We start from the raw sequence: 19,597 nt of genomic DNA, 5'->3' as shown, positions 1-19,597 counted from the left end.
TCTAGCTTCAATGAGCAGCACATGCATTGTGCCAGGTTGAAGTGCACTAGTTTTCGAAACAACTAAGTCGGCTGTAGACATATGCAGGAGGAGGGCGCCACAGCGACAAAGCAAAAACCGCGTTGTCTGCTACGGCCATAGAGTTTCATACATATTAGTATTAAACTCTATGGCTATGGCCAATCACCAATGCAAGTTGGCCGCCAAAGCAGAGTGGCGCCACCACGCTCCACTTTTGATACAAAAAAAAAATTTCAGCACAATAAATATCGGCAGCTGGCGTAGCCAGCAGGCAATGCAACAAAGAAACAAATTTATTCACCAGAATGAGTCAGTCAAGTTCAGAACAGCAGAAGTGATTTTTTTTTTTCATTTTTGCCTGAATTTAGCTTTATGCACGATGCCAAGCTCGAACTGTCATTTCATGCGAAAAGCAGTTTAATCGAGGTACGGATAATATTTTGGCACAGGCACCCTTCAGGTTATTATCTAATAAGGTCACTAAAAAAATTTAAAAGCGCCACAAAATTATATTTTGCTGGTGCCGATGGAAAATTACACTAACACTGAACAAGGCGGCACAAATCCGGTGGTGGCCTGGAACAACATTCAGCATTAGCAAACTATCGTACTTCCTATTATAACACCGCACGACACGAAATGTAAATCTGCTGAACAAACAAGCTTAGGCGGCTCAGGGAACAGAGGCACCCAGAAAAGCACAATCACATAATTTTCTTACACATGTACAAGGCTTGGCCGAAAATTCAAGCCTTACATTACATCATAAAGCGCACAACACAGCATATTTCGTTGAAAAGTGCTTGGAAGCAATTCCCAAGCACCTCCACACAAGAAAAAAAAAAAAAAAGTTAGCATGCAACACTTAAATCAAAAATGTTTCCAACAAAAATGTGGAATCATTTTCAGCAAAGAACATTTCGTCCCTTCAATCTGCTGGAAGAGCTGTCGAAGGGTACACCCGAGCACACGAAACACCAAAAGATTGAACCCTCGCCGAGGATATTGAATGAGTGCGCATATGAGTTGCTACTTATTTAAAGCAAGCTGCCACTCATGCACAATTTGTTTGGTGCTTCAAGTGCGATGGTCCCAAAAATCTGCAAAATTTGCAAATTTGTCTGCCGGAAATGCCACGCACAAGTATGGACGAGCATTTCCAAGATGAACATACATGACAATTAGAACACAATCAGCAACACCGAAACACACGGCTCTTTAGGTTGGATTTCCAAGTTCCGGTGTGTGACAATGCCACTGTGAATCCACCATAAAGTGCAACTTTGAGCAAGAGATGACACTAGCACTCTGCACGAATCAACCCACCACACACTTAGTGTCTTTGCTACGGTACATCAATGCAGCTGTTGTCACAAAACTACGCAAAATGTACGACCGTGCACCAGTTACCATCAAATGTTTTTGAACTAAATAAAGCAGACATTGATGCACGACGCAGAGACACACTGTTCTTGCAGGTTTTTCTTGCAAGCTGAGCGGGGCTCACGTCGAAACCTTCCGCTTGGGTGGACGCATGCGTTGGGTTCTTCGCCGCCCTTGCTCTATAGGCACCGCGGCCGCTGTTGATGTGTTCAGGGTGAGCTCTCCTACAGACGTTGGAAACGCCATGATCGTTGGAACTGTAGCCTGGGGGGTCGACTTCCTCGCTGTGTGTGTCGCACTCTTGGGCAGGTCACAGCTTCCCAATTCGCTCGACACAGCGTCGCTTATTACAAAGCCCTCTAACTTCACCGTGCTGCCGTGCTGTACTTTCACAGTGCGGTTTGAGAGACTGTTGCGGCCCGGTTTTGAACCCTCGGTGTCATCTCCGACGCTTTCGCCTTTGAACCTTTTCGCGCTTGGCGATTTCGCGTCGTCCAACTTTGACTTGGTGGCCGCCAGGAGCCTGGGCGACTTTGGTTTGACAGCACTCGCTTTCAAACCTCTCGGTCGACCGACAGGTCTTGCTGCATCTCCCAGCTTTCTCTTCACGGTGCCCGGCCTCACAGACTTGGGTTTCAGGTCATCAGCTTTGGGCCTCTCAACCTTGGGCTTGGCAGCCTTAGGCCTGCCCACCGCTTTGGCCTTTTCTGCCGGCTTGGCGGCGCTCGCCTTTTTACCCGGCCGGCCCCGTTTCGCGGGCGCCTTCAGTTTCGCGTCCGCGACCTTGAGCGGCTTGTGGAAGCCAGGGCAGACTTCGAAGGGCTTGGTGTCGAACGCGGCCGGAACGCAGACGCCGTGGACTTTGCGCAGGTGCGTGCGGAGGTTTTCGCGGACGTGGCATATGAGTCCGCAGCGGTGGCAGAAGCAGAGCCGCTGTGCGAGGCTGCGGAGCTCGTGCCGCCACAGCTGAAGCAGAAGCCGGGTGCGCACTCCGCAGCTTGAGCAGGTGTACGGGTAACTCTCCGTGTGGACCTGCGTGTGGGCAGTGGGGCGTCGCAGTGGGATAAAAGTCATGACACCGCCACAGAACAGTCACAACAGTGTACAGTCCTCGTTCAATTCGAAAGAACTAGCCTTTAGTAATGCGCTCAGCTCCAGTCCAGCCACAAAATGGTGTTTTTTAGTAGTAAAAACGGCAAGAAATAATAAAAAGCTTTCCAATTTTGCGCCACAGTGTTGTAATATGGGCCAGCACTAAAAACAGTTATCACTGTGTTAACTGCACGACAGCCTTATCAAGTGGCACGATCAAACAGAACTAGGGGTCCCACTAGCACAATCGCTCAGTCGTATTCCTTGGCACTGACTTAGGTCGGTAGCCGCCAATCACACAAACAAGATCACGTGACGCAGGGACACCAGAAGGGCCAGAGCCCCCCCCCCCCCAAGTATTTTCGTGTGTGAATTTACAAATTCTACATTTGTAAATTTTGTTTTTGAAGTACCCCATCGTTCGCTACGTTCCATCGCCCATGAGCAAATTGGTCACCGTTTCATTCGATCATCTCTTTGATCACCGGCCGCCAGATCTGCTATTGGGGCACAAAAAAGAATGTGGCGGCAAGGAAAGCTCGTAGGTGTGCCAGGGCCTTGAGCTTTAGTGGATGGCACTGACAGCAAAGGATGCTGCGGCCGCGTTCAACACCAACTCTAAGGTATAGATGTTGCACTGTGTCACCCATTTCCCACTCTACGTTGAAACGGCAAGACCCGTGTGTGTGTTTGCTTAGGGTATGCAGTGTTGCAGTGCTCCCAAAACACGTCTCCCTTCTGAGGGTTTCCCTCTCTGCTGTCAAACCTGTAGAGAGGGAAACTTTTATACTTTTACTTTTCCGACAGGACAGTAATGTTTGTGGACACTTCCTGATGTTGGAAACCACGAAACGAAAGGTAGATAAAAATGCCTTGCTGCAGCTTTCCGAGGGTGTTCTCGACTTGATTCTCACCCTGACTTATAAACACATTAAAAATAGGCAAGTTCAGCTTGCGCGAAGCTGCACTGGTCTTTTCGCTCAGAAGTCACGACGCCGACTGGCCCTAATAACGCACCGGAAGGCAGCGCTCGCAATGGTACGTACCGTTCTCTAAAATTATTGTTACCAGTTCATTAATCCTGTTTAGTCTTGCTCTTTTGGAAATGGGAAAACTCATCACTCACACATGTTAAACTGCAAGCCTACTGGGTCCATTGGAGTGGTTTGTGAAGAAGTCAGAAAGAAGAAGCGCGGTATTACAAAAACATTTTTTGCACATAGCAAGTCGGGTCTTTTTCTCGCGATCAAACCTCAGATTCGAATAGCATAAGAAATTTGATATATACACACAAAAAATGAAAAAGGAATTTCCGCTTCAGCCCCCACACTAAAAATACAGCTCCGGTGTCACTGATGTGACATCATTGAGAAATCACTGGAGAGTGGCTGGATAGCTGTCACTGTCTCATCTGTTTTCCCTAAAATCTCGGTTATTATTTTTGAGTTTCCGATAAAATTGGTATCATTGTTATTGGGAGTAAGGAGTGTTTTTAATGAACCTAAATTTTGTCTTCATGGCACCTTTAATAGATGCTTGGTACCTCCCAGTACTAAAGAAAAAACAGTGTGGATCTGCGATATACAATCTCGGACTGCCTGAGAATCAATTCAGCATTTGTTTTCACGCATATTTCCACAGCGTGGGGAATCCCCGAATTACCCACGAAATATCGGTGATGAATCCGAGATTGTATAGGTGGTATTCACGGAAAAGTTTAGCTGGCAGTTTCTTCGCTTGGCAACACTGGAAATGGCCACAGACATGGCCAAAGCGCCACAGAGATGGCGTCTTGAACTACTGTGCCCACATGGAAAAAAAAAAAAAAAAAAACGGCTTGCTTTGTCTGCTTCGTTTCAACCTGATTCTCAGTGGTGGTGTCAACAGAGATGTTACAAATCACACTCACATTGCAGTCGAGGCATTACATTGCGTTCGGTGGGGTAGAGTTTGGAACGTCCAACACACATCATGTGCTTACCACGGACAAGTACCGCCATCCCACGGAGCCCGACATAATCAGTGACGGCGCAATTACATGGTTGCCTGCACGCGTGCCTCGCCAGTGAATACAACCTATACGAAACAGCCCCAGTATGCAATCACCAAGGCCACTTGTACTCGAGCGGTGCGGGCGATTGTCTCACCTGGAGGTGGAGGAAGAGGCTCTCGGGCAGGCAGAAGCGCTGGGGGCAGTAGCGACAGCAGAAGGCACGCACATCTCTGTGCATCATGCGGTGCCTCAAAAACACCCGCTGGTTGCGCGTGGTGTAGCCGCACTTATGGCACACCGCCAGGCCCCCGTTCACTCCGCAGTCGGCATCCTCCTCCTCCTCCTCATCCTCCTCCATCTCCGCCGTGGGCGACACATCATCCAGACGCTCCACTCGGCTGATGGTCGGCCGGTGGCAGCGCCCCTCGCGCGACACCGGCTTGGCCGTTCGCGGCTTCCAGGTCCTTGGCAGGGCCACGTCTTTCCCAAACTTGATCTTGCGCAGCTGAAAGCGGTCGGGGGAAGAGACGGCTGTGATCCTTCCTTCTTTTAAGGTGAGGCTTTACATTGTTAGCATAAAAGAAAATTTGATGGTCCTGTGTACGCAAAATCTGTCAGGGGCAACCGCATCCATCAGTGCAGGACGAAGGCCTCTCCCACTGACCTCCAACCACTCCTTTCCTGCGCCACTCGAGTCCACAGTTTACTCCCGAAGTTCTGTATTCCATCCCTCCATCGTGCTATTGGCCTTCCCCTTTTTCTAGACCCCTCTCTCAGTATCCCCTCTGTTACACTAATTGTCCACCGGATGTCAGGGTGTCTCACTACACGGCTGGCCTTTCTTTTTCTTCATTCGAAATACGATATCCTCTGATCGAGTTTGCTCCGCGACCCAGGAGGCTCGTTTCCTGTCCCTGCACATTACTCCTCAGGCTTGCAAGCACATCCACATGCATGGAAAAAAAAAAAAAAAAAGCCAAGTTGGAGCACAGAATTTCATACTAATATACACTAGAGGGAAATCTGGCGCCACTGTCTAGGGGAGCCGTGCTTCAGCGAGCGTTCCGTCATGTGCCGGGCAGGCACGTTCCACTTGTCCTTGGCATGGCTTCATGAACAGCCTGAAAAGTTAGCTCTGGCTGCAAAAAAGCAACAATATTACTGTTGAAGGTTCATAAAATTTGTTTTGTTATTATAAAATTGAACCTCCAAAAGGATTGATATGTCAGTAATTATGGACAAGCTTCATGCACGATGAACAATAAAAAATGTTTGTTGATTTCGGCTTCGAGACAAAGAAGAAGCTGTATGGCTAGCTAAGCCAAGTAGGCGAGGAACGTCGCTAGCGGCAATGGCGCCCCGCGACTGCAGCGACAGATTTCCCTCTAGTATACATATTAGTATGAAACTCTATGGGTTGGAGAGGCCTTAGAAGTAAGGGGAGAGAGATTGGCTAGCTTTACAGATGCCGTAGCTGTACTCTCACACCTACCAAAATTGGTAAGCAGGAACATCACATCCGAGGGAGTGAAACACACTGGCAAATACTGCCTGCACATTACTTTGAAATGGGTAGGCCATGTGCCACACATACCCTCAAGGAGCAAGCAGCTTACAATCAGCGACGCTGCGAGCAGGAATGAGAACAAGCTCGTCAACGCCATGACGGGGCTGCAGTCTGTTACAGCTTTGCTGGTTAACCATCTGTGCAGAATGCATGGCCGCCTTTCTTTCTTTTCTTTTTTTTTTCACCACATGCCACCTCGCGTGCGAATGCCCCTGCCATCCATTTCTCCCATTTCCCTGTCCCCAGGGCAGTGGGAGGTTGAGCTGACCAGCTAATGACCTGAGGCTCAAGAAAGTTTGATCTCACAAGCTCGAATACCAGCAACAGCTCGCGGCTTTCTAGAGCAAGAATAGGCCACCTACCCTTCTTTTTTCTTTAATTTTCACTCGACAGCAGTAAACATCTTACTCACTCATTCACTCACGAGGGTGGTGACACTTCTACTTGGCAACGCTTTAAACAGTCTTCGAAGTTTTTGAACCGTGAACTGCGGTGGTTCGCTATGTAGTAGACGCTTTTTTGTAAATCTTTAAGTGATCCAGCAACCGGCACTGTCGTTTCTTTCGGCATAATCATACACAGCATTTGGCACTCCATTAGACCCAGATGAAGATTCAAAGTTGCAAGACTAGCACACTTTTGTGCAACCCCCTCAAGACTGCGTGAAAAAGCTAAAATTACACAAAACAGGCTTTTGTGCAACATTTTCCGTACACAATAAAATCACAAGAGACTTGTGCCTCGCTAGGACAATGCTGACAGCCCTTCTGCCTAGCGAAGTTGCCTCCATCAGTTCACAAAGGGTCCTAGCTAGACATCAATAAAAACCTTCGCCCAAAGAATTGAATTAGCAACATTTACCGACAAATGCTGAAGCTGCCCACACAGCCTTCCGTGAAGTCTGCGTACTCATTCAAAAGCCTCCTGTACAAGTCATTTACACAACCAGCAGCTTGAAGGAATTGAAATTCCCGGCACTGCGTGCGCTATGCAGCGAACATGACCTGCTCAAGTGCCCAGCCCTGCGGAACGCCCACTTTGCCCTAGAAAGGACCGCTGACATTCCAGCCCACCCACCTTGACGTTCTTGAACGGAGCGCTGCCGGCAGGCGGCACCCACGCGACCGAGACTTTACCCAGGGCAGCCCGGAAGCGCTGTTTAGCCTCCATCCAGTACTGGGGACTGTGGGCAACAGGGCGCTTCTTCAGTCTGTCCCATTCCTGCAGCGCACACAGCAGGGCAGCACACCACCGCCGTCACTTTTCAAGCGTTAAAATTGTGGTCACAGTGAAGGCGATGGCAGTGCCAGACGTTTACTGGGCAATGAACTTTAAAACTACGATGTCGGCTGTATTCATGGCTTGGGCTTCCTGCAGCGATGATTCAGAAAGGTGCAAACAAGTGCAAATGATGGTTGGCATCCAGGGGCCATTGTTTTAAATGAACGAGACAGCAAAGTGCTAGGCATGAGAGCTGCAAGCAGATGCTGCACAAAAACAGTCGGAACACACTGAATGAGTGTACGTAAGAAGTGTACTTAACAACCTTACGTAACATTATGTAACCTTAAGTAATTTTACGCAACAGGTGTGAGGACTGAAATTTTAACTACATAGGTGCCTCAGCGGAAGCACTAGGTGTTGTGCCTGTTGATTATGCGGAATGAGAGGTCAAAAAAGGCAGGATAGGAGACAGAAGGCAACTGTGCCTTGTGTCTTGTCTTCTAGCACCTCTCAGCATTTTAACTTAGAGAGGAGATAATGCAAGAGTGCAAGCTTTAGCATTTTCACTAACTGCCAACCCTGAGGATTTAGGAACTGAAAAACTTCTCGAGCTACGGTTTGCAAATCTTCACCACACACCGGTCATACACCAAGAAAAACTCCACACATCTTCCCAGCAAAAGCACGCGCATATCATTTTGGCCTCCAACATCACTTGAACAAAGCCTCACGGGACCCCTTGTCATGCAATGCATAATGAATACAAGTGCACAGCTGGGTGCATGCAAGCAAAGAATTCCCAAGCACTCACCAAGAACACAACACAGTCATCATTTGTCCACTGAGCTGCGTTCTTGTGGTACCAGCCGATCTGGAAGATGCCGTTTTGGCGGTCGATCCACTGCAGCCGCTCGCCAAACGTGCCGCTGTCAAGGTGGGGCAGCAGGAAATCCTGCACAATTTTCACGCATTGTAATGCAGCACCAGTCAAGCCGTTTCAGCCCTCCCACAAGCAACAAGCAAGCAACATTACTAAACTAGTAGCTCGAGCATGCGGAACACCAAACATGCCATGTGCCTCGTAGACAACTCAGAGCTGACATATCAGGGGGGCGATAAAATTCACTGTAGTGCTGGCTCGCTTAAACACTAGTGCCACAATTCCCTCTAGTATAATTTGATGATGATGATGGTTGGTGTTTAATGGTGCAAGGCCAACAAGGGCAAAGAACGAGCTATTTAGTGATTGATGTAAGTAAATATTAAAACCTGTGAGTAAAAGTAAAAGCAGTAAAAGTGAAACGAAACAAAATACAATTCAGATGACTGGTGTATAGGGCCAGGATGATCATGCGTGATAAGACAAGAGCTGCAGAAAACTTAAGAAATACCTGGGACAGAAAGCATGAGTTCGTCAGCTAAAAAGTATGATGGGTACATTGGAAGGTGTCATCTGTAGAGTTCTGGGAAATGTTTGTGTCGTGCTGTGCCAAGCACCTTGCACGTGATTAGTATGTGGACTCCAGATAGGCCCTTCCCGCACCTCCTACACAGGGGTCTGGAAGATCCAGTGAGCAGGTGGGAGTGTGCATTACATGTGTGGCCTATCCGTCGCCTAGCCAGGACGACTGTTGTGTGAGTCAGTTGTGTACCGTCCCAATCTAGTATATTTTGGTACAAAACCATGCATGCGGTGCCCTTGCCTGCATCAGACGGGGCCCCTTCCGGTTCCTGTCAGGCGGGCTGCGGGCCAACGAAGGCGAGAACGGGTCGTCCGCATACTCGTCGTCCTCCGTGCCGTCCTCGTTCGGGGAGGACGGCGGCAGGTAGAGCGTGAGCTCGCTGGCCGGCGGGTCCTCCACGGTGACTGTGAAGGTGGTCCCCGCTGGCACGCTCTCCATCCCCGCAAAGTCGCCCACCGATGGTGGCGCCGACGAGGCCGGCATGGTGACGTACGTGATGGTGGGCGTCGCGCCACCCGCACCGCCTTGGTGCAGGGGTGGCTGCTGGCTCAGCTGAAGCAGCGGCAGCGCCGCTTCAACCGCCTCCATGGCTGCCTTGACGGCTGCCGGGTCCTGTGGCAGCAGCAAAAACTTGGTCGTTAGAGAAAGCCAAAGCAATTTTCGGTGTTTTAAGCGCGAGGCGCATCGTAGTGGACGGCTCCACCGCAATATCGACACATGAGTGTCTTAGCTCTCTGCCTCAATCTGAAAAGCGGCTGCCATGGCAGGGATTGAACCCATAATCTTGAGATCACCGTGGCGGGTTTATCAGAGAAAGTCACGGTCCCTCCCATTCCAGAAACGAAGTGAAGGCCAGCAGAAGAACCTTAGACATCTTTCCGCACTTGTGAAAATTGTTTCTCGTAAAAAGAGGGTTGCATCACGTACCTCACCATCCACAACGTCCATGACGAGGCGATTGTTGTTCTCCGGGTCCAACCTGAAGATCTTGGTTGCTGGTGCCTGCTGAAATTTAAAGACGTCTGTCTACGTCACTACACAGATAGAAACAATGAAGAACATTCCTAGAAGTTTTGTCCAACTATGCACCAAAGTAGATGTGAGACAGAGAAGGGGGGGGGAGGGGCATGGGTACAGAGAAATGCCGGCCCAGCAAAATAATCAAAATTGAATTCTAAAGCTAAGGCGTTCACTTCTGTTGCGCATATTCACTTCATGTACACTGCTAATTTAGCTGGCCAGGAATGGCACCCACACTTTTTGGTACAGTAAGAAAACATTTGCGTATTGAAGGACGCATTAAAAAAATTGCCACAGCTGCTGGAACATCGTCACAGCATCGTGTTGCCACAATGCCTCATGAAACGCTGTCGCTTGCTGAAGCAGTTCGAACTCAAACAATGACATCACGTTTAAAAAAAAAAGTAAAATGGACGGAGAAAGAAAATAACAAAATTGGGCAGCACTACGCAGTTTTCAAAAAACCTGCTGGTTTAGGTAAATACGAACGTTACAAGTCTGGCAGTAAAACTGCAACGGGGTAAAGTTGCTCCCGCAAGTTGTGCGACTGGTAGCAAACGTTGGTGCAAATCTTGCACCACCATTTTCTTGTGCATGTAAGGGTAACTTAGCAAACTCACACATTATAATTGCTTTCGGTGCATGTAATGCCAAGACACGAGTCTCCGCCGAGGGGGGCACCAATTTAAACCGCCGATTTTAATTCTTTTACTCTGGCCAGGTAGTAACTGCACAAAAAGGTTCCAAAATGTGCCTCCCCATTGAAAATACAGGTCAACAACAGCCCGAGCTACTTTGCAAATGGCGTTCTTTGGTTGCGATGCTCACTTTGCCTTCGGAACTTAACTTCGGAACTGCCACCAATGCTCCCAACAAAAATTCACATACCTTCGAACTCCCTTCCATGCTGGAACGTATCACATGCAGTGTGGGAGCGGCATACATGTGGTCTTCAATGTACACGGGGAGGCGCGGTCCTTCAGCTGCTTGCTCTTCCCCTTCAGAGGTGGCCTGTTGGGACGTAAAATAACACATAGTACTAATAATAAATGTAAATTTCAATGTAATTTATAAAGCCTGGAGGCTGTACATGGGTGCCCCACGTAACAACATAACCTTGGCTGCACTTTAAAAATACGAAAATTCAATGTGTAACGCTAAAGGACTCGATAGTCTTATCCATAACTGCCTCGTGCATCTGGAAATTAGCTAGACCGTGTTAACCAAGCGTTTGACATCTGAAGGCATAGGAGCCTTTTTGTGATTATAAACTTTCTGTTTAGCATCTGTAGAAGTAAAAAAAAAAAACAGAATTTACTGCAATAACTTAATTTACGTCAACTACTCCCGTTTTTTTTTTCTCTAAAAAAATGCGCCAAATGCTAACGACCAGTTTGCCGAGCAGTTGATTTAAACATTGTGCACCATTAGTTAGGCCACTGAATCACCCTTTTCCACCCTCAAAATGTTGAAACTTTGGAAAAGCGAAAATTTCGGCTGAGCAACTAAATGGGTGGCCTTAGGGGTGGCCATTGCCATGTCAAACAAGAGAACGAGGTGCAGAAGAAAAAAAAAAGAGTGGCAACTGCCCAAACAATGTGCTATCTTTGTCATCATAAGATGCCTCCTGTCCAATGGAAAGTGAAAGCCTTTGGCGGTGACCTCGAATTTTTCTTCTGTTCTGCCAGCTTTGTCGACGTTAAATCTATGCTCATGTTCTCAATTCATTCCTTGGCAGTTTCCTTCCTTCTTTCCGAAACGTGAGATGGTGCTTACCTGCTCACATCACCACGACAACCTGCGCTCATGTGCTCTGTTTGGACACTTTGTTCCCATGTCAGTACAGGATAAGATCAAACGTGGTGATAGGCTCCTCTCCGCTCCTAAACTGACTTGAAAGATGTACAAAAAAAAAAAAAAGCGAACACTGACCACGTGTGAAAATATATTTGACGTTTCGGAACCGCATACGGGTTCCTTTTTCACTGAGTAAGACAAGAAGTCCGTGACGACGACTTCACGTCTTACTCTGTGAACAAGGAACCCATATGCAGTTCCGAAACGTCAAATATATTTTTAAACGTGGTCAGTGTTCACTTTTTTTTTCTTGTGCACGTTCTCATGCCTGACCAGACGACATTTCATCAAACCCTCGATTATGACTTGAAAGATACCAAACCACCCCTATTTACAGAAACAATGCGTAGAACTGATCTAAGGGAGCAATTTTTCAATAAAGAAATCCCAGAACTAAAAACAAAAAGGTGGAGTTGCTGGGGCTCAAACCCAAGATGTAGGTGTTTGAAGCCATAACGCTACCCGCCAGGCCACAGAGAACAAACAACCACCAGATTTAACTCTTTCGCTACCGCAGAAAATTGACCAATTTTGGGGGGTCCAAGAAAACATTTTTTTTCTGCTAAAAAATTATTTAGGCACTAATTGCAGGAGCACAAAATGCAGATTATTTAACGGCCTTTCCAATAACATCAGTTTTTTAAAGGTTTTCATATATCATAGTTGTGAAAAAAAATATCAAAATCAAAAGTTTTGTCAAGTTGTCGAAAAAAATGATAAAAAAGGAGTTGTGTATATCAAACCACCGGTAGTAGAAAAAAATTAGAATATACATTTTGCAGGGAAACATTTCAAAAACACACCCTAAAAAAAATTTCGACTTGCGCGGAACAGTTTTTCAGATATAAAAAAAAATGTTAGCACGCACGGTGCTCGTGTCATGCGGTGAAGCCCAACCTCTAATTCAAACTGTGCAATTTTGGGTGGTTCCTTGGAATAAATCTGGCGGTTTGACGTTATCAGAGGCACCAATTTGCCCCCACATAACGTAAAAACATCTTGTCAATGGCTGACTTTGCATTTACAGCGAGCACAATATTTGGGACAAGCACGCGATGCAGAAAAAAACATGCATGAAGTTGAAAACGGAACGCCGTGGCTGATGTTTGTTGTCGTTCACGGTCAGTTATTTCTCAAAACATAAAGCTGAGCTTTATTATCATCTTCTTACTCGCAATTGTAGCCTTGCTCGCAAAAATGAGGTACGATGAGCTAGAATCGTCCCCTGCGATCTTTGGCCGAGTAGCAGTCGCGCGCTAAAAAAGATCAGCACAACGAGCCTCCTCTATTGCAGCGCCATCTAACATTTTTCAAATGAAACAGTACAAAAACTTATCAGAGACTCTGTCCGAATAGACAGTTCAACTAAGCAGCAACATTAGACACCCGGATATACCCTCGCATGAAAACGAAACTGGAAGGCGAACAGCTGGCAGTGTAAGGCCGGTTTGAAGCGCTGTCCTCGGCGGAACAGATATCTGGCGACTGGGTGTGACCTTTTGACTTGCATCTGAAGTTCTTATCGCAGAAATCGGGTTAGGGTGGGGGGAAATGAGGAGCGGCGTGCTTTGTTCGAGGATCAGTCGCGGACGCTTCAGGCGCCATGGCAGTTAGCCTTGAAGTTGGGTAACTGCGTAGTTGCGCTAAATATGAATTTCGCGATGCAGAAACGAAAGCGAAACTGTTGTAAACTGTTTGGGAATGGTCCTGGGGTAAGTAGAACTACCAGAGTACTTAGGATAACTTGCGCAAAGGCAATAAAACTGCCTAAAATCATAAAGTAGCTTTGCAACCAGGCACTGCTTGACATTTTCAGCCGATTTCTGGGATTATTACTGTCAGAGCGTGAACCTGACGATTGAAAATCGTTTGCTAGTTCCCCATTCACGCCCTGATAGCAAAAAACAAGCGCTGGTGCAGAGTAATTACGAGTTGCACGCATTCTTCGTTGGTAGCCTTGAGGCGCGATGACCACGCCCCTTTTCCACAACCAGGTGATTCAAAAGCGTGTCAAAAATCACGTTTCCGTTGCAAAAATGAAAACAAAACTGATTTTGAAAGGCCATTTTCTGATCTAACTCCGAACTGCTTTACTTGTTCGAGAAACGCCTGGAACGCTATGAAAAGGCGCTCCCAAAAGTATCGATCAAATTGATCGATTTTGATAGGCGCGGTAGCGAAAGAGTTAAAGGGACCGTCAATTGATTTTTGTCGAGCATATTTTTTTTATCCCAAATGAAAGGGCATCACTTAAAACACGTTAACCCGAGACGGTTTTGCTGATAGCGCCCTAGAACTTTCGAAATCGGAATTTTACCAGTCATACATGTCCTGCAAAAAGGAATGCTGGCAAATATGACAGTGAGCCGTGTGGCAACATACTTCAAACTGCACGTGAGATTACAAGAGGTATTTAAAAACTTGTCCCCGGCTAAAACAATAATAACATGCAACCTTTCCTATTCCTTCATGTGGTTTTTGAACCGCGTTGAAATTGACGGAGTTGTTCGGACAAGTATTGTAGTGTCATGTTTCAACACAATGTGGTGCCACCTTTTTGGATTTCACTGATTGATTGTAAGGTTTAACGCGCCGATGCAACGCAGGAGACGAGGCGCGCCGTAGTGGAGGGCTCCGAATTAATTTTTACCACCTGGGGATCTTTAACGTGCGCCGAAATCTTGAACACACTACCGTTTTTGCTTTTCGCCTCCATCAGAAAAGCAGCCGCTGTGACCGGGAATCGAACCCGCATCCTCGTGCTCAGCAGCACAATGCCTTAGCCACTGAGCCACCGCACCTTTCAGACCTCAGAAATTTTAGTGTAAAGTTAAAATTGTTTTCGCCTGCTTATTTAGCAATTCCTTGCAGCTATCCCAGCCCATAAAATGCTGGCTTTCATATGAGCTAGATGGCACACACGCCACAAAAATCGGTTGTCAGTCCCTTCAAGCTGTTCATTAAGAAGGTTGCGGCAGTGTTTAGAACTGACCATTAGATGGCGCTAGCTGTAACAGGAAGTGCTCGGCCTGTACAGGCTTGGAAATGAAATGTCAAATCTATGCGTGGATGGGAGATGCATGACCCATCCCCTACACTCCCGTATCTGCGTCCGGTAACAGAGCAATTACACCCACCACTTCGACAGTCTTGGCAGCATGGCTTCCAGCTTCTGCCTTTCGATATGTGGTTGCCATGGGCTGAACCATGGAGCTTGGCCGCAACTGGACCGACGTCCGGCGCTTGCTCGCAAAGCCAAAAAAGCGCCGGAACTTCTCTAGAAGGGACAGATGCGACAAATCAGTCTCGGCTTTTTCGCGTTAGCCAAATCTTTTTTACCTAAATTAACACAATAATATCTCAAATTACTGCTTATCTTCAACAGCATTACCAAGAGAGCTTTTCTGTATGCATTGCGCATTTTATATATCGAATAGTCACTGATATCAAACTATTTTTTTTTTCACCCCTTTTGAGTCAGATATGTTTGGGTTTCAGTGTACTTCATACCAAAAGTATAGAAAACAACAAACAAACGCCAAGCAAAAATATTTCATCCCCTGTGCCTACAAACAACTTGCTCACAAGTGATACTTTACCAACTTTTAGCATATTAGAATGCACCCAAGTCAGGCACATTGCACTGAAAGGAACACGAATCGTGCTTGTGATTACTTTTCAGTCGTTAAAAAGCGCCCTTTTCCTCGAAATCAGTTAAAGTGCGCTACAACAAAACCGACATGGATTCGATTGACTCATTTCTGGATAAAACACACAGTGCAAAAAAAGGTGTACGAGGAGACGTATGCAAGCCATGCAGTGCTTGGCGCATTTCTCCATCCCCCCAGGTCTTTTGTGCCAAACATTTACCCCACCACCACAGTGCGTAGCCAGAACCGTCCGCCACCAAGCCAAGCATGCAGCCGTGCAGCAAGCCAGCGGCTAGAATCTGCTTACGCTGGCTTCCGGGAGGCAGTGGCTTTCGCTTGCTGGGGCCTTTAGACACCACCGTTGCGTCCCCATGCTTAAACAGGGTGGGGACGGCATTCCACACGAGCCGATTGCGGTATGTGCTACTGAAGCTCGCTTTCTGGAAATGCGCCGAGCAGAGCCGATAGTTGGCAAACAGCTTCTCGGCAGGCTTGTCTTGCAAGTCGAGCCGGCCGCAGTTGGCCACCCACTTCTTGCATCTGGGCAGGATTCAAGCCACACGAGCCACTTACTCAGGCCGACGCCGTGCCCCAAAACCAAAAGAGAAGTCAACCCGTCTACATCAGTTTTTTTTTTTTTTTTACACACCGAAGCTGTATATAATCAGCTCCGACCAAACCTACGTTTGCCGAGACAGCAGCATAGAATAAGAATTTTCATATCCAGAGGTTGATTGATTTGATTGATTGATTGTAGGGTTTAACGCGCCGACGCAACGCAGGCGATGAGGCGCGCCGTAGTGGAGGGCTCCGAATTAATTTTGACCACCCGGGGATCTTTAACGTGCGCCGAAATCGCGTACACACGGGCGTTTTTGCTTTTCGCCTCCATCAGAAAAGCGGCCGCCGCGGCCGGGAACCGAACCCGCGACCTCGTGCTCAGCAGCGCAACGCCTTAGCCACTGAGCCACCGCGGCGGGTCATATCCAGAGGTATCGTAAAATGCTGTGAAGCACTCAATCCAATGTAGGTATCTTGGAAGAAATGATACCAAAATTGGTTGCTAATACGACACTACCATTACACCGAGTTTCATATACTTGTCATAATTGGTTAGTTCACAGGGAAGTTATAAACGGTACAGAATTCTCGTCTGCTGTCAACGCCTGGCCATCTACAAAGGGAATATGGTCGCAGAAAACGACTGTAACTTTTGATTTTCAGAACTATCACGAAACCAATTACATGAGATTTAGCCAATAAGACAACAAATGTCATTACGCCAAGTTTCATCTACTTTTCATAATTACGTAGTTCACAGTGGAGTTGTAAATGTTGTGGAATTTCCATCTTTCATCTCCACAGTAGTGCGAGGGCTCTAATAATTTTTTTTTGCTCATTACCGGATGTTGAAAGCTGTCAAGTTTATCCAGCTACGTACCTCCTATTCTGATCTAGTTCTTACACTTGTAAAAATGCTGAGAATGTAATAAACAAGGCTGCAAATCTTCCACTGCAATCCACAAGCTGCTATTAATCATGGGTACACGTACACACGGTGACCAATGCAGATGCACTAATTTTTCAGAATGTGCGACTACCTAGAGATTTTTGGAGCCGCTCTCAGGTCCAAAGAACCAGTTGTCAGCAGCGTATATGCATGCATAGACACCCAATGACACAGCCTAGAAACAAGGACCTCCTAAGCTCAGGCCTTAAAAACTGAGACCCTGTTGAGGAAATCCTTGCAACGGTTCCCACTTTGTGTTACCACAGTGGTCCAAATGTACAGAAATTTGCTAACTTTGTTGTTTTATTTTAATGCAAAGCCCACTGGTATTCGAATTTATGCTTGCGTTCGTATTCCGACAAAATTCAATGAGATAAATAGGTTAAACAATTGGCAGAATGCTAAATCATAATGCAAAAGTAAAGGAACATAAGCTTTGTATACCTTTGGACCGCAAACTGTAGGCTTGACTGCACATTTGGGTCAACAAAGGCTACGACGCAAAGTTCGAAGCACGACGCTTGCACCTACACCGTTTTAGAACATCTTCTTTCAATAGGCATGTTGAGTCAGGTCAACCGTGTTGGCAGTTCAAGTTTCATACCTTCACACAACAAATTTTGTAGCGACTCCGACCACCATTTTTAACCAGCTTATCGGCCACAGATGGTTTACAAGTCACCTCGTAAAATTGCTACCACATTCCAAAGTGATCAACTTACAATTACGGTATAGGGAGTGAAATTCCTGATGACTATCCGGTAAGGCGTAACAAGAAAAATGATAAATTAAGCCAGTTCACATTTATTTCCACAATTTCTTCTTGTCTACGACGGAATACAATGTTTTCAGAAATGAAGAATAGAGAAAAATACGGGAACTTTTTACGACCAAAGTTGTCAGCAAAATGCGAAGATATCGTGTATGCAGCTGGGTAGCGACATTTTATTTGCACAAATGGCAGGAAAATGAAAGAGTACAAAAAGAGTAACAGCCGACCTTGAACCCCAAACAAACAAAGTGTGACACTGTGAACTATGGACATTTCTAAGTATCAGCATCTGGGGCCGCGACGAAGGACTTCGGTTTTGAGAATCCCTAACTTCGCGGCTGCAGTATTTGTCGTTGTCGTCGTGTGCGTACTATTCTGGCAGACTGCCAAGTGCAGCTAAGCCATAATGTGCTATATTGGCACTTGCGAAGGCAACAGACGCCGAGTTCCGACCCGAATACCTCAGTCTGGGGAATCTGCACTTACGTAATTCACCGTGTCCTTATCATTCCGCGTCAACTTCCTCGTTCAGTGAACTCAGTCATTCTCTAGTGTGGCCGACGCGAAGCGTTTTAGTTCCAATTTCGCGTCATTGCATGACAATTACGCTAAAGAAAAAAAAACACTCATGGGTGACGCGCCTAATGACGTCGCTGGACGCGACTCTACGTAACGACGTATGCCCGCGCTTGTAGCATACACTATACGACGGAGCGAAAATTCGCCAAGGATCAACGCCCTACGTACTACCACCACACGTACTAACCGGATCACCAAACTGCTGCAGATATCATTCGCTCAAGTAGCGGGTCGAACATTGGCGCTATCCTTTAGCGATCATCAACGGAAGCAGGAGTCGAAAAAATCGCACAAATTATCAGTTATTTTGAGGACAGTGGTAAGTAAAAAGACAGCCCGCTGAGATTCGCGCCTTTTTGCGATCTGGAACGCTGTGCGGTGGACAAGATCGTACCCTCCCTGCTCGATCGCGAAGAGTGCGCAAGCGGGCAGAAAGTAAACAGAAGCCGCGCAAGCGCTAAGAAAGTTCGGCTCGTGTTTTCAGAGGCACGCGACAAAAGCACGCAGCAGACGAGCTCGGCCGATGCCACATATGCGCGCCAGCGGCGCCATGCCGCTCCGGCCGACCGAAAATGAAACCGTAAACGCCGCAGCCTTGAAAACGCGCGAAGTTAGGCCTAGCGAAGACAAAACCAGAACCGACTCGCGAGCGATTTCGGTTTGCCTGCCGCCAGACCGTCAGGCGCGCCAAAAAGTACGAAAAACGCCTCGACGGGCGTCGGAAAGTTTCGGCGGACTCAAGGGATGTCGGCGATCGTTTTAAGTGGCAGCGAGGGAATAATTGCGACTTACCTCTCTTCGTCTTTGGGAAATCGGAAAAAAGACACGCCGCTCGTATTGTCCGAGCTGTTGGCGCAAGTTGGCGCGCAGCAGCGGCTGACGGGCTGGATGTTACCGCGGGGTGGACTGAGTTTGGTCATGCTCACTCACGATCACGGCTCACATGATAGCCGGTCGTTTTAGGCGACGACAAACAGAGCGAAATCAACACATTCACGCGTATTTCGAAACGAGAGATGCGGACGCGAAATGGCTAGGCACCAAGTGGCGCTTCGGTAGTTGACAACTGCATTGATGATGATGATGTTTTGAGCTGAGATTTGCTTTATGTAAACAAATTTATACAAACAATTATCTGAACGAAGGTTAGTACTATCCTGTACAATTCATTAGCTGTCTAATAATTTGCAATACAATTTTTACTGAAGTGGGACCTAAAAGATTGGCCTTTTTTGTTGTTGTTGGTATTCCGCACTTCGTAGAGCATACAATGCCAACTTTGGCACATAGGATTTTTGCACAGAGGATTTTTGACTGAAAGCTTCGGTTGTTGTAGTACCTTCAGGTTCTTCGTTTGTGGAGCGCTGCTGAAGTAGGCAGCCTACTTCAGCGCTCCACAAAGCTAGTGGCAACACCATGGCAACACTCTTCATTGTTTTTCTACAGCATGGCTAGATGGCGCCACG

General features: G+C 47.1%; 2 protein-coding genes across 5 annotated transcripts in view; both read right to left on the bottom strand.

The window, feature by feature from the left end:
- Positions 1–19,597, bottom strand: part of LOC144159384 (activating signal cointegrator 1 complex subunit 1) — a 110,692-nt gene that overhangs the window by 14,530 nt on the left and 76,565 nt on the right. The window lies entirely within an intron of this gene.
- LOC144159383 (uncharacterized) lies at positions 295–19,192 on the bottom strand. 4 transcript variants are annotated; one of them, XM_077690828.1, is made up of 10 exons: positions 18,924–19,192; positions 15,578–15,810; positions 14,758–14,897; positions 10,652–10,774; positions 9,671–9,748; positions 8,984–9,355; positions 8,092–8,232; positions 7,134–7,277; positions 4,644–4,994; positions 295–2,436 (listed from the first exon to the last, which is right to left on the bottom strand). In XM_077690828.1, the coding sequence occupies exons 1-10, from the start codon at positions 19,049–19,051 to the stop codon at positions 1,525–1,527; spliced, it is 2,622 nt and encodes an 873-aa protein (XP_077546954.1). In that variant the 5' UTR covers positions 19,052–19,192; the 3' UTR covers positions 295–1,524. The 4 variants fall into 4 exon arrangements, with proteins under 4 accessions (XP_077546954.1, XP_077546955.1, XP_077546956.1 ...); XM_077690829.1 differs by having other exon boundaries at positions 9,671–9,745; XM_077690830.1 differs by lacking the exon at positions 18,924–19,192 and adding an exon at positions 17,225–17,467.

The sequence above is a fragment of the Haemaphysalis longicornis genome, unplaced genomic scaffold, assembly GCF_048455015.1.
Source record: "Haemaphysalis longicornis isolate Haplotype H1 unplaced genomic scaffold, Haemaphysalis longicornis Haplotype H1 scaffold_10, whole genome shotgun sequence".
NCBI lineage: Eukaryota > Metazoa > Arthropoda > Arachnida > Ixodida > Ixodidae > Haemaphysalis > Haemaphysalis longicornis.
The sequence above is the reverse complement of the archived record's forward strand: the minus strand, read 5'-3'. Positions and strand labels throughout refer to the sequence as shown.

What these genes read in the sequence shown, in the direction of transcription:
- LOC144159383 (XM_077690828.1), bottom strand. Translation starts at nt 19,051, where the DNA reads ATGACCAAACTCAGTCCACCCCGCGGTAACATCCAGCCCGTCAGCCGC. An exon ending in AGGGGCCCCGTCTGATGCAG is followed by an intron (nt 8,233 to 8,983) that starts GCAAGGGCACCG and finishes AAAATTGTGCAG; the next exon opens with GATTTCCTGCTGCCCCACCT. An exon ending in ATGACTGTGTTGTGTTCTTG is followed by an intron (nt 7,278 to 8,091) that starts GTGAGTGCTTGG and finishes TGTGCGCTGCAG; the next exon opens with GAATGGGACAGACTGAAGAA.